The sequence below is a fragment of the Anguilla anguilla genome, chromosome 2 (assembly GCF_013347855.1).
Source record: "Anguilla anguilla isolate fAngAng1 chromosome 2, fAngAng1.pri, whole genome shotgun sequence".
Classification (NCBI taxonomy): Eukaryota; Metazoa; Chordata; class Actinopteri; order Anguilliformes; family Anguillidae; genus Anguilla; species Anguilla anguilla.
Window position 1 is genome coordinate 45813955 of NC_049202.1, and position 13615 is coordinate 45827569.

The 13615-nt window shown below is 42.6% G+C and overlaps 1 protein-coding gene across 3 annotated transcripts; it reads right to left on the reverse strand.

Annotated features, from left to right (window-relative positions):
• si:dkey-43p13.5 (retina and anterior neural fold homeobox protein 2) lies at positions 1 to 10430 on the reverse strand. 3 transcript variants are annotated; one of them, XM_035403638.1, is made up of 5 exons: positions 8151 to 10430; positions 3350 to 3589; positions 2565 to 2926; positions 1719 to 1876; positions 1 to 1238 (listed from the first exon to the last, which is right to left on the reverse strand). In XM_035403638.1, the coding sequence occupies exons 3-5, from the start codon at positions 2806 to 2808 to the stop codon at positions 795 to 797; spliced, it is 846 nt and encodes a 281-aa protein (XP_035259529.1). In that variant the 5' UTR covers positions 2809 to 2926; positions 3350 to 3589; positions 8151 to 10430; the 3' UTR covers positions 1 to 794. The 3 variants fall into 3 exon arrangements, with proteins under 3 accessions (XP_035259529.1, XP_035259528.1, XP_035259526.1); XM_035403637.1 differs by having other exon boundaries at positions 2565 to 3589; positions 8151 to 8207; positions 10202 to 10219; XM_035403635.1 differs by having other exon boundaries at positions 2565 to 3589.
• Positions 10431 to 13615: the final 3185 nt, after the last annotated feature.

The following is a 13615-nucleotide window of genomic DNA, read 5'->3' on the forward strand; positions in this document are numbered from 1 at the left end:
ATAAAAGTTTGTGTCTATCCAGGCAAACTGGACTATTCAGAAACAATTAAAACAATTTCAAAAGATTTAAGCCTTAAAAAAAATACATTAAGCCTCTGATTACATTGAACATTACACATAGCTGGAAGGATAAAGACAGAGAAAACATACCTTTACCTTTTATATATAGACATATTTTCTTGGAAAAATTCTGTAAGTGTGAACTAGAGGAAACAAAAACACTATTATCCTGTCACACAACACTGACAAAGCTTTCCTGTACAACAGTTCAGACATGGGAAAAAATGTGCTTTTCAAACAAGTCATGTTATTTCTGGAAATTGTTTGTTAAATGTCCCCCACATAATAAATCTAGCTATGAAAGAACTGAAGATAAAAAATCTACAAGGTTCAGCCAAAGTGCTGAGTCACATTGATGGTGATGTTCCATGTTCTTTTCAACCAGCAATGTTTACTTCAAACTGTAACTGTTATGCTTTTCAACTGCACTACTATCTGTTGAACAGATATCAAAAAGCAAACATTACCAGAAACAAATTGTAATGCACAGTTTATTCATCTATTCATAAAAAGTCAGATATGGGATTTACTGTACAGCATCAACCTAGCTATATAGATACAGGACAGATAAGTATAAATTATAAATCAATTAATTTATAAAGCTGAGATGAAAGAATAAAGCAAATAAGACAGTGTGACAGAATAGTTTTTTTTATCTGGCTTCTACTCCATTCCGTCACAGTGCTTCAATGATGGGCATCAGTAGAGAGTACACATGACAATGTGGCTGCAGGTTAAACGGGGTGTAATGGAGACAAAGGCTCGGTCGCCCTCTCCGTGTCCCCGGGCAGCAGCTCCAGTCTGGATTTGGCCGCGGTGCTGTGGATCTCTGCCTCGTGCTCCTTGGCTTTGGCCCGAAGCTTGGCGATGCTGAAGGAGCGGAACTCGTCCGTGCCAGGGCCCTGAACTCTCTCCAGCTCCCCGGACCGGCGCGCCCCGCCCTGGACGCGGCCGGTCAGGACTGCGGACGTCGCTGGGGGTCGGGTCCCGGGCCTGGGGTAGCCCCCTTTCTCTGGCTTCCTGTCCCAGTGCTCGCTGTCGGAGCTCTCGGGGTCCTGTATGGCTTGGCGGGACACGGTGGGGACCTCCTGGCAGCCCTCGCCCGCTGCCCTCTCCCCAGCCCGGCCCTGCAGCTTCATCTGCCGCCGCATCTTGGCCCTGCGGTTCTGGAACCACACCTGGAGAGACGGGCACAGGTTCCGCTCTATCAGGAGGGAAGATTTACTCAACCGAGCAAAATCTCCATACATCAATCCACCAATATGTACAAATAATTTAGCATTAAGAATCAGTTCAACTGAAATGGCACTGTTAATTATATGTGGAAAACAAAAGGCCAAGTGTGATCATTTGTTACAAGACTGGCCCTGGATGTAACAATAACCCCAAGATCTATAAAATATTTTAAGAGCAAAAAAGACACTAATGATATAGGAAAGAGGCAAACCTTATTTTTTTCCATTCATCTGTGTTGATATTCTAAATAAAACCCATTCACCTCATTTACACTTTCCACATTCCAGTCTGTAAATCGCCTCCCACACTGGTGATGCATGCTTCAGACCTCCTAGTGAATACTCGGGCCGTTAATCCCAGCCTGTTCGTCATCGTCTCTGGGAGATGTGGCAGTCAGGACGGCCCAGGTGGCGGGGTCTTACCTGCACTCGAGCCTCGATGAGGTCGAGCCGGAGGGCCAGGGCCTCCCTCATGAAGATGTCAGGGTAGTGCGTGCTCTCGAAGGCCTTCTCCAGCTCCTCCAGCTGCCAGCTGCTGTAGTTGGCCCGAGCCCGCCTCTGCTTCACTGGCCGCAGCTCGTCTGGAAATCACAGCGTGACCGCAGAGCCACCAGCAATTAGGGAGATACCGGCAAGTGACAAGGCTCTAATTGCTCCAGATTGGATAATTAGCAATGCGTTCATTAGGCCCTATTAACATACGCTGCAAAACTGCAGTGGCAATCAATTGTTACTCATGAGTTGTTAGCCTATCTATTGTAAACATTAGCATTATCATTGTTCAGTGGTGAAGGAGCCTGAAGCCTTGTTAACACTTTCATTAGACTTTACACATAATTCTGGATGCAATATGCCAATACTATTTTTAAATTCAAATTCTAGAACTATGAAGGATAGAAACAAGCCATCGAGATTTAGGGACATGAAATGCATATACTATGCAATAAGCAACACATACATTAAATCTAGAATACTGCATTATTTATTGCCTCATAGTTTTTCAATAGTATGTGTAAGTAAAACCAGGGTTATTAATTGCATATACTTTCATTGCCACCTAACAAACACACACACACATACACACATACACACTCGCATGCATGTATGCTCGCACACAAACACACACACACACAGATTCAGCATTGTGCAACAGATGAAACAGTCTAGTTCAGTCAAGCTTCATTTTTCTACACAAATGGCCTACAGACAGTGTGCTTCACGCTGTTAGGTGTCTAGTGTCTCACAGTCTGAAACGACCCCCTCTCTCACCTGCGTACTCTGGGATCCCCACCAATCCGGCCGCCTGGGTGGCCAGGAGCAGAGCCTGCTTGCAGGGCTCGGGCTGCAGCTGGTAGCTCTGGAATATCTCGTAGCTGACCAGGGGCCTCGGTATGAAGAGGCTGGAGATCTGCGGCATGCCCAGCCTGGCCGGAAAGGCAGGGTAGAAGTGAGCCGCGGAGGAGGGGAAGACGACGGGCGACAGGGCCGACACCAGCTGGCCCGGGCTGAACATCTCCGCTCTCCTGGCAGGGTCCGGGGGGCTCCCGCGTCCCGGTTCCACACAGCCAGGAGGAGAGGGCCAAGGAAAGACTAACCGAACGGCACACTCAGTCCCCGCTCAACAATGGGCCCTGGATGGTGAGCGTACAAATTGTAAATGCAGATTAGACACTGATATAGAGCGGTGTAATGCAATACAGGTACAGGATCAAATAAAGCAGCCTGCGAACTGAGAAAAAAAGTGTTGTAGCTGGTGTCAGCTGAAGAGGTAGGGTCTTATTGCACCAGCCAATTAAAAATAAGGAAACAAAAAAAAAACATTAGCCTAATGCAATGTGTGCCCATTCAGCCAAAAAAAATCCACGTAGAAAATGCAGCACAGCGGCACAGCTGTATAGACGTATAGCAATAAGAGCGATATGAATCCATGTGATCAGAGAGCAGGCTGTGAGCTGTGAGAGAGGAGTCCTTGAAGAGATGGCTGGTGGGTGAAGGTGTCTGCTCCGAGGAGAGAGCTCTCACCTGAGCCAGGTGTGAAGCACACTGCCCCTTACCTGTTTCCTCCCGCCCAAGCCCCGCCTTCTCATCAAGGTCACATGACCACCAACTGAGTGGTGGGGGTGACAGGGAAAAAAAAGCTTCAAAGAAACTCTTCAATCAACTGAGAAGTATAAATGCAATCAAGGAGCCTAGGTAGAATTTCTGAGCAAATATTCACGGCGATTCATCATTCTACTGACCCGATTAACACTTCGGACATGTACTTCTATCCCCCGCCACCAGCGTACTTCCCCCTAAAAAAGTATTTGGATATATGGAAATAGCACATAAATTAGTGACACAAGTGTACAAGAGTAGATTTTTCCTTAATAGGAGGAGAAAATATGAATCTATCAGACATTTCTTTTTGAAAGGTGTTAGTAGAGGACATGCTCTCTTAAGGCGTACTTTGGACAAGTTGAGACGTTGGTTTGTTTTGGGATTTTTCAGTCAACATGATGGAACAGTCATGAGAACTGACATGGAAATGTACGCTCTTTCTTCATCATAGCAGTTTCAGAACACGTACACACAGCGTAATGTATCAAATACCGCCATCCACAATTGGTTTGATCTACTGGGAACTGGAGAACAGCGGTACAATGAATGTTATGAATTACAAGCAATATTTCGTGTACATGCATTACTCATATTGCAATATATGTAAAGGTTCATATAAAAGTAAATGTAAATATTTACATGCACCTGTGGCAGCCATACATACCCAAGCCATAACACTACCTCCACCATGATTCACAGATGAGGTGGCATGTGTTGGATCATGAGCAGTTCCTTGCATTCTCTATACTTTCCTCTCTCCATCACTTTTGTCATCTCATCTGTCCATAGGACTGTTTATAAACTCTAGTTTTTAATGTACCTTTTTAAGATGGCAGTCTTCACTTTAACCTCATATTCTTTGTTTTATTTAAAATCCAGATCCAAAACAACTATAATTGTGTCACTGTCCCAATACTTAATTATATGTATGTAATATGTACATGCATGTACTATATAAGTAAATGCCTTCTGTAATGTCAAAGTTTATCTTGCTGAACCCAGTACAGAATAGCTCCATATTGCATGCATATAAATCCAGCTCATTTTATTTATGGAGCAATGCATGCAGCGTATTAATAACAGGAGAGCAGCAATCCATTGGCTTCCTCTGCCATATCAAAAAGACTTGGGAGCCCAGAGATAACAGATTATTAGGGGAACAATCTGAGCTTTATTTCAGTATGTGGATTAGAGGGACTTCATGGCGGAAAACAATCATACAGGAGGCAGTATTAGGATAATTAGAAAGGCAAACTAATTTGACTTTATTGCCCAGAGAGATTTAGTATCTTAATGACAGGGAGCCACTTGGGTGAAACCCACACAGACCCAATCAGGGAGAGAGAGCACAAAAGCAGCCGTGACAACAAGCCAGGAGAGAAAGAGCTGTGTGTAAACACCCCGTCAATCCAGACCGATAGAGGCCGTAAACACAGCCGATTCTATCTTTTTAATGAGGCGAAAAAACAAACAAGCAGAGTTTACAGGAGAAACACACCACACTAATTAAACGACACACTCAAAATTAATTTAGAGGCTCATTTACTGTATATTACAATGAGGTTTCCTCTTGTGTTCCGCTTAGTAAAGTAGTGAAGAAACCTACAAATGCCTGAGATGTGCAGAATTGTGTTCTCATATAGATTATAAATGAATGAATGAATGAATGAATTATTGAATGAATACATTAATTAATTAATGTATATTATAGTATTTATGAAAGAAAGACAGTGATTCGTTGAACTTGTGTAACCATAATTTAAATTGTTAATGACGTTCGACTTTAAGATGTGGCCCTAATTGGGTGGCATATGATTGAAAAAAAATACATACTCTACATACACATATATATATTACATAACATGTTCACTGTTTTAAATATCATGACAGCCGCATTAAATGGTGTGAAACAATTAATCATGAACTAATAGCTTCATTAAGGCCACTAATTTATCCCTGGAATGGCCTTTCTGATTAGCAGGAATGGGATCACCTGTCCAAATAGTGGATTTTGTGTGAAGCTATGCAGGTGAGGGAGGTCACTGACAATAGCTCTGGGTCAGGGATCCTTGGCCTTTGAAAACAGATCACTTTCACAGCCAAGATTCTATTCCTCTTAAGTCTCTAGAAAGGAAGTGCCTTGCTAATGTTCTTAATGAGTCTGATAATATAAATGCAATTAAGTTATTTATTGCTCCTCCAGCTGAATTACTCACTCTCTATCGCCTGTGCAGTGTTAACTCAAACTTTCTAGACAACACACATTATGCTTTCAACTGAAAGCATAAACAACTAAACCGTGCTTCCCAAATATAAAATAATGCGCCATATATAATACAATATTTACAGTAGTTCTATAAATCACATCGTATATCACTTTCAAGCATCACTGCAAGTACAAAACCACTGGTTAAGGATCTGCATTTAGACAAAAAAGCTCACAAGCAATAAATAGATACCACAATTGCCATTGTATTGGAGCAAGGAAGCTGTCTATGGAGCTGTCTATGCATTGAATAGCTCCTGCAATGTTTATTAAAGGCTGCTAAATGTCACTAATATGGGGTCACTTGCATTATAACTTTCGTTATAAAACATGAAACAAGGCAATAACATTTCTATAAACACTCACAAACTCTTATACACTCAGAATTATCAACAATCACAGAGGTGTAATCACACACATGAACACACACACACGTGTGCTCGTGTACGCACACACACACACACACTCACACACACACAGACAGCTCAGCCGGAGGATCGGTGATGAATGATTGCGGGAGAACGCTCTAAGTTCTGCGCTTCCTGAGTGGCATTGCAGAATGCATCACAGGTGTGTCGATTAAGGGCCAGAGATACCTATCACTTCTGCTAATGTGAACAGACAGCGCCGCGAACACGCTACAGTCACTGCTGTCACCGCTCACCGGCGGGCCGAGCTGGCTTTGATCACTTCACATCCAGAACCCACAGCAGGGCGGAGCCGTGGTCCAAACACGCACGGTACGTGACTCCAGCCCGGCCACGCCACGGATGGCATCGCTCACACACTAGCTCCTCTCTGCTTTCAGCAGCAGCTGATCAAAAACAAAATAACACTGTGCGTAGCCATGGCCCCAAGGCATCTGAGTAATTTAAATTGATGCGCTGATTTCTTTCTTTTTTAAATGACAAAGTTTAACATTGATTTATCATGTACTCAGTCAAGAATTGAGAACACACGTAAGAGGCATTAATCATAGTTTTAGAAAGGTGAGTTATGCCAACTGTCCATGGACCTACAATATACAATAATAAACTAAATCAGATTAAATGAGCCTTTTATTCTAACTGATTAAAAAAAAAAAAAAATATATATATATATATATATCGTCATTCGTTTAAAAAAAAAAAATGTTTTACTTTGAGTCAACTATTTGGATTTGTCGTAATTCAGGTGTCATAACACAAAATGAATCCAAAATGAAAACAGACAGCTAAAATAAATAGCTGATTCGTGAAAGCCGCTCTTCCATGTCAGACACTATGGGAACAATAACACTAAACACCGACACTGGAGAGCAGGTTTGGGACCATTTCAATAAAACACTACTCATCAACGACAAACCCCAACTGGCAGGAGAGACAGCCAAAATGCAGAAATGATCATTTCCTAATAAATACAGTGCTAGTGTATAAGCTGTGCCATCACCAGAATGCCAAGAAAAACGTCGCCATCAGCCAGTAAACAGCTCCAGCAATCGCTTTTCAAAGGGCCTTCTCGTAGTAATGCTGGAACTTAACTCTTCTAAAGAAAGGGAAGAATAAGTTTAGGGCCGTGTGGATTTTGTTGAGGGAGGTGGGGGGCAGGGGCTAGGCAAACACTGTGTGTGGTGGAGCTGAATAACCAGCTGCCTTTCTCTCGTGATCACAGGTAAATGCCAGGCTTTCTCGGGGACGTCTGAAAGCGGATCCCTTCGCGCAGTGTTTGGGTTGTCCCTGGTTCCTCTAATTCCACCTGATCCGGCTAATCAGGGTTAAAATTTGCGGAGAGCAGCCGGGACAATTCAGGCATCAGCGAGGGGCTCCAAGTACAAATGACCTCCATGCGGATAATTGAAGGAGGCATTAGGGGAACAATGAGTGCTTCACGTCCGTATTAATCGCTCTCCCAGGTATTCTCAGCTCTCTGTATCACATTGCAACCTCTACAATCCGTGGCCAGGCTTAAATAATGATCAGAGTTATATCAGCGGGCCACAAAAATGAGAGACAGGCGGCGTAATCTCTTTGGTTTTAAATGCCCACCAAAACGTTCCATCTTTTCCATTACGGGCATTACTTTTGAATGAGCTTGATTTAACTGGGATTTACACACATGGAAAGCAAAGGGGTACAGACATTTGTGGGGTGGACATCTTTGGGAGAACAAGGTATTAACCTCTGCTATAGCACTCTTGTGAGTTATTGCAGGGGTGAACGGAAGAACAATGAGAATTTTAAAAAAACATGGATCACTGCTTTTTGTCAGGTCTGGGAGGGGGAGGGCCTACATTTGAGAAACTATCACCGTCTACCAGCTTGCAGCATGTCAAATATGTGAAAACCCATGAACTGCCAGTGTCACAGCATGAATGAGCTCACTGATTAACGTACAAGAAATGTGTGAGTCACTGTCGCTTATAGTGGCTCTTTTCAGGAAAAGGAAAACAAGAGTTGCATTTATGAAATACGCTTTTCAATTGCACGTGCAAAGTTAGAGTACCTCCATACCTTTGTGGAGCATCTTCAATGGTTTTTTGCTTCTGAACAATGGTTCCTTTCTCCTACCTAAAGAAAGTCAAGAGAGAGAAAAAGAGAGAGATTGAGAGAGAGAGAGTGAGAGAGAGAGAGCGAGAGAGAGAGAGAGATGTATGCTGGGTTCCAAATGCATCTCTGAGGCTGGATGATAATTTATTAGGACTAATTGCTTTAATCCCCAACAGGAAATAATTTGCGCATTGTAACGGTGCTGATACTGACAAAGGCTCGAGCGAAGCAGGCAGGGGCAGTGACTCAAGAGGCAGTCGTTTCCGAGAACGCGACACAAACTGCCTCCTTTCACTGGCTCTCTTCCATTGCTCACCCTGGTGAGGGGATTTGTCCCCGTGGAGAAACAATCAAGAAAGAGACAGAGAAACATAACTCTGTGAGGTCTGGGGGAACGCAGAGCGTGAACATCGCCTTGCCCCCATTTGCAGCGCAGCAGGGGTCAGCAGCAGCACTGGTGCTCTATTTTGAGCCAGTCTCTCTTTTTGGACCCTCATGTTACTCAGTGAGGATTTCTCATTAACAAGTGGAATTGCCAGGTATTGTTGTCAGAGGTAGACTATGTAGATGGTTGATAACATTAACAAACATCCGCAGTGGTGCTGCTCCAGTTACTATAAAATCATAGCTAGATGCTTTTAGCTATGGATCTATCAAATATCAATGAATCCAAAATATGAACGTGATAAAGGTATAAGGGAACTAAACTACACAACTGTTACTGCACAGCTGAGGAGAGCTAAAGATATGTTCTGGAGCCAGCATCTTGTTTTCATTTCACAAATGACACAAACTCCCTCAAGCCCATGTTGCTAACTCATTGTGGCCTGGCTGTCTGATGGCATGTCTTGGGTCACAGTGGAGTAAACACTGATTTTCAAGAAAGCAACGATATGAATAGTGAAATTAATATTTGGCAGCACATTCTCTAATCATCTGCTCGGTGAACACACTGAGGAAAGATGACAATGAATGGAGATGCGTGTCATTGGGGAACCACTCCACCAGCAGAGAGACACACACACACACACACACACACACTTTGTCTTGTAACTGTATCCAACAGTCAGCAGGCTGATTGGTTTAGTCCTGGCTCACTGGCAATGAGCTAAACCTGAGAGCGAAGGCTGCTTTTCATGTCAAAACCTTCAACAGAATCCGGCCTTGGTCCAAAAGCAATCACACTTTAGACTTCAAAGCAGGGAAAAGGCTGGAGAGAGGCAGTTTACATTTTTCCATGCTAGCCAAGCACAGCTCATGCGTGGAGAGAGAGGAATTGAGATGATCTAAGGTAGAGGATGGCGTTGAGTGGAAGAGGTTGAGCAGACAGGTGTGCGGGGAGGCAAGTCACAACGCGCCGCAGCTCAGCTCAGTCTCTCTGAGCCATGAACACTGGTCAGGCTTCTCCTCGCTGTCCACGTACCTAAGGACCCAAACCAAAATATAGCAATTACTGCTTCACTGCTTTGTCTGTCATCAGGCTCATTAAATGCCATGTAACAGCTTCAGACATCAGTACTACCTTCCAACATTCAAAAACTATTCTCTATTTGTAGACAAAAAAGTCTTTCTGAACAAGTCCCAATAGTTAATGCACAGACAGCTTAGCACTGGCTGAAGATGAAATAATGACATGTGTAAAATAAAATGCAAGCAGCCTGGCCTTTAAGGTATGTCCAACCGAAGTACAAGTTCTTGTTGCAGTTATGCGCCCCATGTTTACTGTGCACTGACTCGGGTTGTGAGTTCTGCGGGACATGGCACATTTAGCTGTGGCATCACCTTGAGAAGAATCGTTTCAGTCAGAATTCGCCCTGCCTCACTGTGCAAGAGCGACTCCGTTGCTCAGTCGGGCACCAGTCATTTGTATACAGCAGCTGCGCATGAAATGCACATAAAATGGTGGCTGAAAGCACACGCCTTGGAATCCTGTGCTCTCCTAAATCAGTGGTGCCCAATCATGTGCCATGGAGGGCCAAGAGTACACAGGTTTTCATTCAACCCAGTCACCTCACCTGCTAGCATTGTTTTCTGTTTTGGCTCTGTACTCCAGCACATTGGATTTGAAAAGAAACAATTAATATGAGGTTAAAGTACAGACTGAAAGATTTAATTTGAGGGTATTGATCCATGGAGGATTTAGAGCCACTCTTATATACAGACTTAATTTTAGGGGACCAAAACTAATTGGACAAATTAACATAATCTTAAATGAAGTTGTCATATTTAATACTTGGTTGCAAATCCATTACATTCAATGACTGCCTGATGTCTGTGACCCATAGACATCACCAGATGCTCGGTATCTTGCCAGGTGATGTTTTGCGAGGCCTGTACTGCAGCCATCTTCGGTTCCTGTTTGTTCCTGGGGTGTTTTGCCTTCAGTCTTGTCTTCAGAAATTGAAACACATGATCAGTTGGAAAGGGTGATTGACATGGCCAGTCAAGAACGTTCCCTGAAAATCTCCTTTCCATCACTTTAGTATAGATTATTACTCGTACCATCTGTTCATAACACATTGCGTTTTTAATGTAATTTTTAGCAAACTACACCCTGGCTGTTTGGTTTTTGAGACTTTTTTTGAGACAGTACTTTGCTTCTTGTGATAAACCCTTTGAGGTTACACTGGTGTACTCTTCTCATGGTAGTCTTTTTACCTTAAAAGTAATCTTTGGTCATCCACTACAGTGGTCTCCCATGGTCTACAAGGTTGTTTGCTGTTACTGAGCTCACCAGCATATTCTTACTTCCTAACAATGCACTAAACAGTTGATTTTGACAAACCCCATGTTTTGGCTATGTCCCTGATTGATTCATTATGAATTTTCAGGCTCATGGTGGCCCGCTCTACTGTCATTGGCACTTCGTTGGTTCTCATAATGAGAAATAGCCTAACACCAAAAAAAGAGCCTGCGGGTATGGAAAAAGGACTTGTGGACAGATGAGACCAAGATTGACTTGTATCAGCATGATGGCAAGAGCAAAGTATGGAGGCCAATAGGAACTGCCCAAGATCCAATGCACCCACCTTATCAAACATGGTTGTGTTATGGTGCTGGCATGTATGGCTGCCACAGTCACTGGCTCACTTGTCTTCATGATGTACCTGTTGATAGCAGCAGCAGAATTAATTCAGAAGTGTACAGAAGCATCTTATCTGCTCAAGTTCAACCAAATGCCTTCAAACTCATTGGACTGCGCGGCATTCTACAGCAAGGCACTGATCCCGAACATACTGCTGAAGCAACAACAGGGTTTTTCAAAGACAAAAACTGGAAAAGTGTATTCACCCAATCTGAATCCAACTAAACATGCATTTCATATGCTGAAGAGTAAGCTTAAGGCAACCACCCCCAAAACAAGCAGGAGCTGAAGATTGCTGCAGTACAGGTCTGGCAAGATACCCAGCACCTGGCAATGTCTATGGGTCACAAATTTCAAGCAGTCATTGCATGGAAAGGATTTGCAAAAAGGACTAAACATGACTACTTTCATTTACATACCATTGATTTCTCCCAAATATCATAGTGCCTTGAAATGGGGGGGCTATGTATAAAAAATGCTCTAATTTTTATGTGGTAAAACCAAAATATATTAAAAATACCCTTAAATAGAAGCTGATAATGTGTGAATCTAAAATTGTTGAGTACAGAACCAAATAAAGAAAAAATGAAAAAAATATGTCTTTGTCCAAAACATTATGGAGCTCAATATAAGTGAGAAATGGAACATCTTCTCCTGTATCATATCCAGCCATTGATTTGTTTAAAGTTTTCAAAGAATTTGAATTGAAACACTTTAATCAGTGCAAAAATCACATCAATGTCTCTCCAACATATTCAGATGACTGACTTTTTAAATGATGATGAAGTATAGTGGCTTTTAATGATTTTGCTAACAAGGCAGTGACACTCTGGTTAATCTCAGCATGATTAGGGTTAGGTAATTAGGGTCTCACACCGTTCCATTAACTACGTATAGAAAGGGGAAAGGCAGCTCCCAGCAAGGGCTTGGAGGTGTGAAACACTGGGAGAAGGTCCTAATCCACTGCGTATGCGTGTGTGCGCTGGGGAGAAAGAGAAAGGGAGAGAGACAGAGAGAGAGAGAAAAAAAAAGTGAGAGAGGAAGAGAGAGACAGAGAGAGAGAGAGAGAGAGAGAGAGAGAGAGAGAGAGAGGCGAAGCGGCATAGATTAAAGAGGCCAGGGCTGTCAGCGTGTCAGTGGCCCATCAGGCTCCTCAGCTCCACCCCTCCGGAGGACAGCTCCTTGCAAGCTGTCACTGGGCTCCGTTCCGCCCCACTGCCACCCAGCCAATCGGATGCTGGCTCGACGCCCAGAGCGCAGACATTAGATGTATCTGTTGCAAGCTGTTGAAAAAGAAAGAAAGAAAAAAGAATTAAAAATGTAGCGTGTTGTGTAACGCTCCAAAGGTACCATTAACGGTAATAGGACACATCATCCCCTAAGCAAATGATCAAATTAACATAATAGTCAGTCCAATTATCACCCATGTCACAAAATGAGTTATTACTTCTCCCCCATTCAAGCCAAAAAGAGACCACTTACAGAGACCTGTACAAGCTTGTCAGAAAAAAATAACATTTTTACTCACAACAACAGATGTCACCATTCTCAGCCAAACAAATTGGAGCTGCAGGTATATTTCCAAATGTCATCATTCTCCGCCAATCAAAATGTAGTCATGGGTTCCAGTCAGTCAAAAAATATGATGAATGTCATATAAGCATATGAAAAGTACAAGTAGAAATAGGGTAACATGGGGAGGGGGGGAACAGCCCCTGTGGTAAGAAACCCCCACCCCCCTTAATTTTCTTCCTGACCAATAAATTGCGCAAATATTAACGTCAACACAATTTATTGAATGTCTCTGCTACTTCAGATTTTTACATTTCATCAGCCTCACGATATTTGTTCGATTTATTCCACTGAAACCTTCTTGAAGTGCGTTCACTGAAAAAAGTGATCTACTGTATTGTCGCTCAATAAACGTGTCTACTAAGTGATTGGTAGATAATCTAATGATCTGTACTATTAAACTGTACATCAATAGTTATTTTTAAATGTGTTTGGAGATTCATGAGGGAAGTAATTATTTTTTGAGAGAAACAAAAAAACGTTTTTTTTTACAGGGGAAAATGTAAAGTCACCCCCTTTGTGGCAAAAGTCCCCTGGAGCAGTTGTGGACACAGCCTTGAAGATGCACAAATATGTGAATTAATTTAACAGTTACGTGAAAATACTATTTGTTGTTCATACTTTAACTACCTATCATTAGCATTAGCATAGTTAGCATTATCCAGCTACTAGGTTAACTGTCTTAACTAGATTTTTTTTAAAAACATTTTGAATAAACTGGTGCAACTGTCAGGTATGAATTAGCTGTTAAATGTCTTCTTTTTAATCTTGC

What these genes read in the sequence shown, in the direction of transcription:
- si:dkey-43p13.5 (XM_035403638.1), bottom strand. Translation starts at nt 2,808, where the DNA reads ATGTTCAGCCCGGGCCAGCTGGTGTCGGCCCTGTCGCCCGTCGTCTTC. An exon ending in GGGGATCCCAGAGTACGCAG is followed by an intron (nt 1,877 to 2,564) that starts GTGAGAGAGGGG and finishes TGTGATTTCCAG; the next exon opens with ACGAGCTGCGGCCAGTGAAG. An exon ending in TCATCGAGGCTCGAGTGCAG is followed by an intron (nt 1,239 to 1,718) that starts GTAAGACCCCGC and finishes CCGTCTCTCCAG; the next exon opens with GTGTGGTTCCAGAACCGCAG.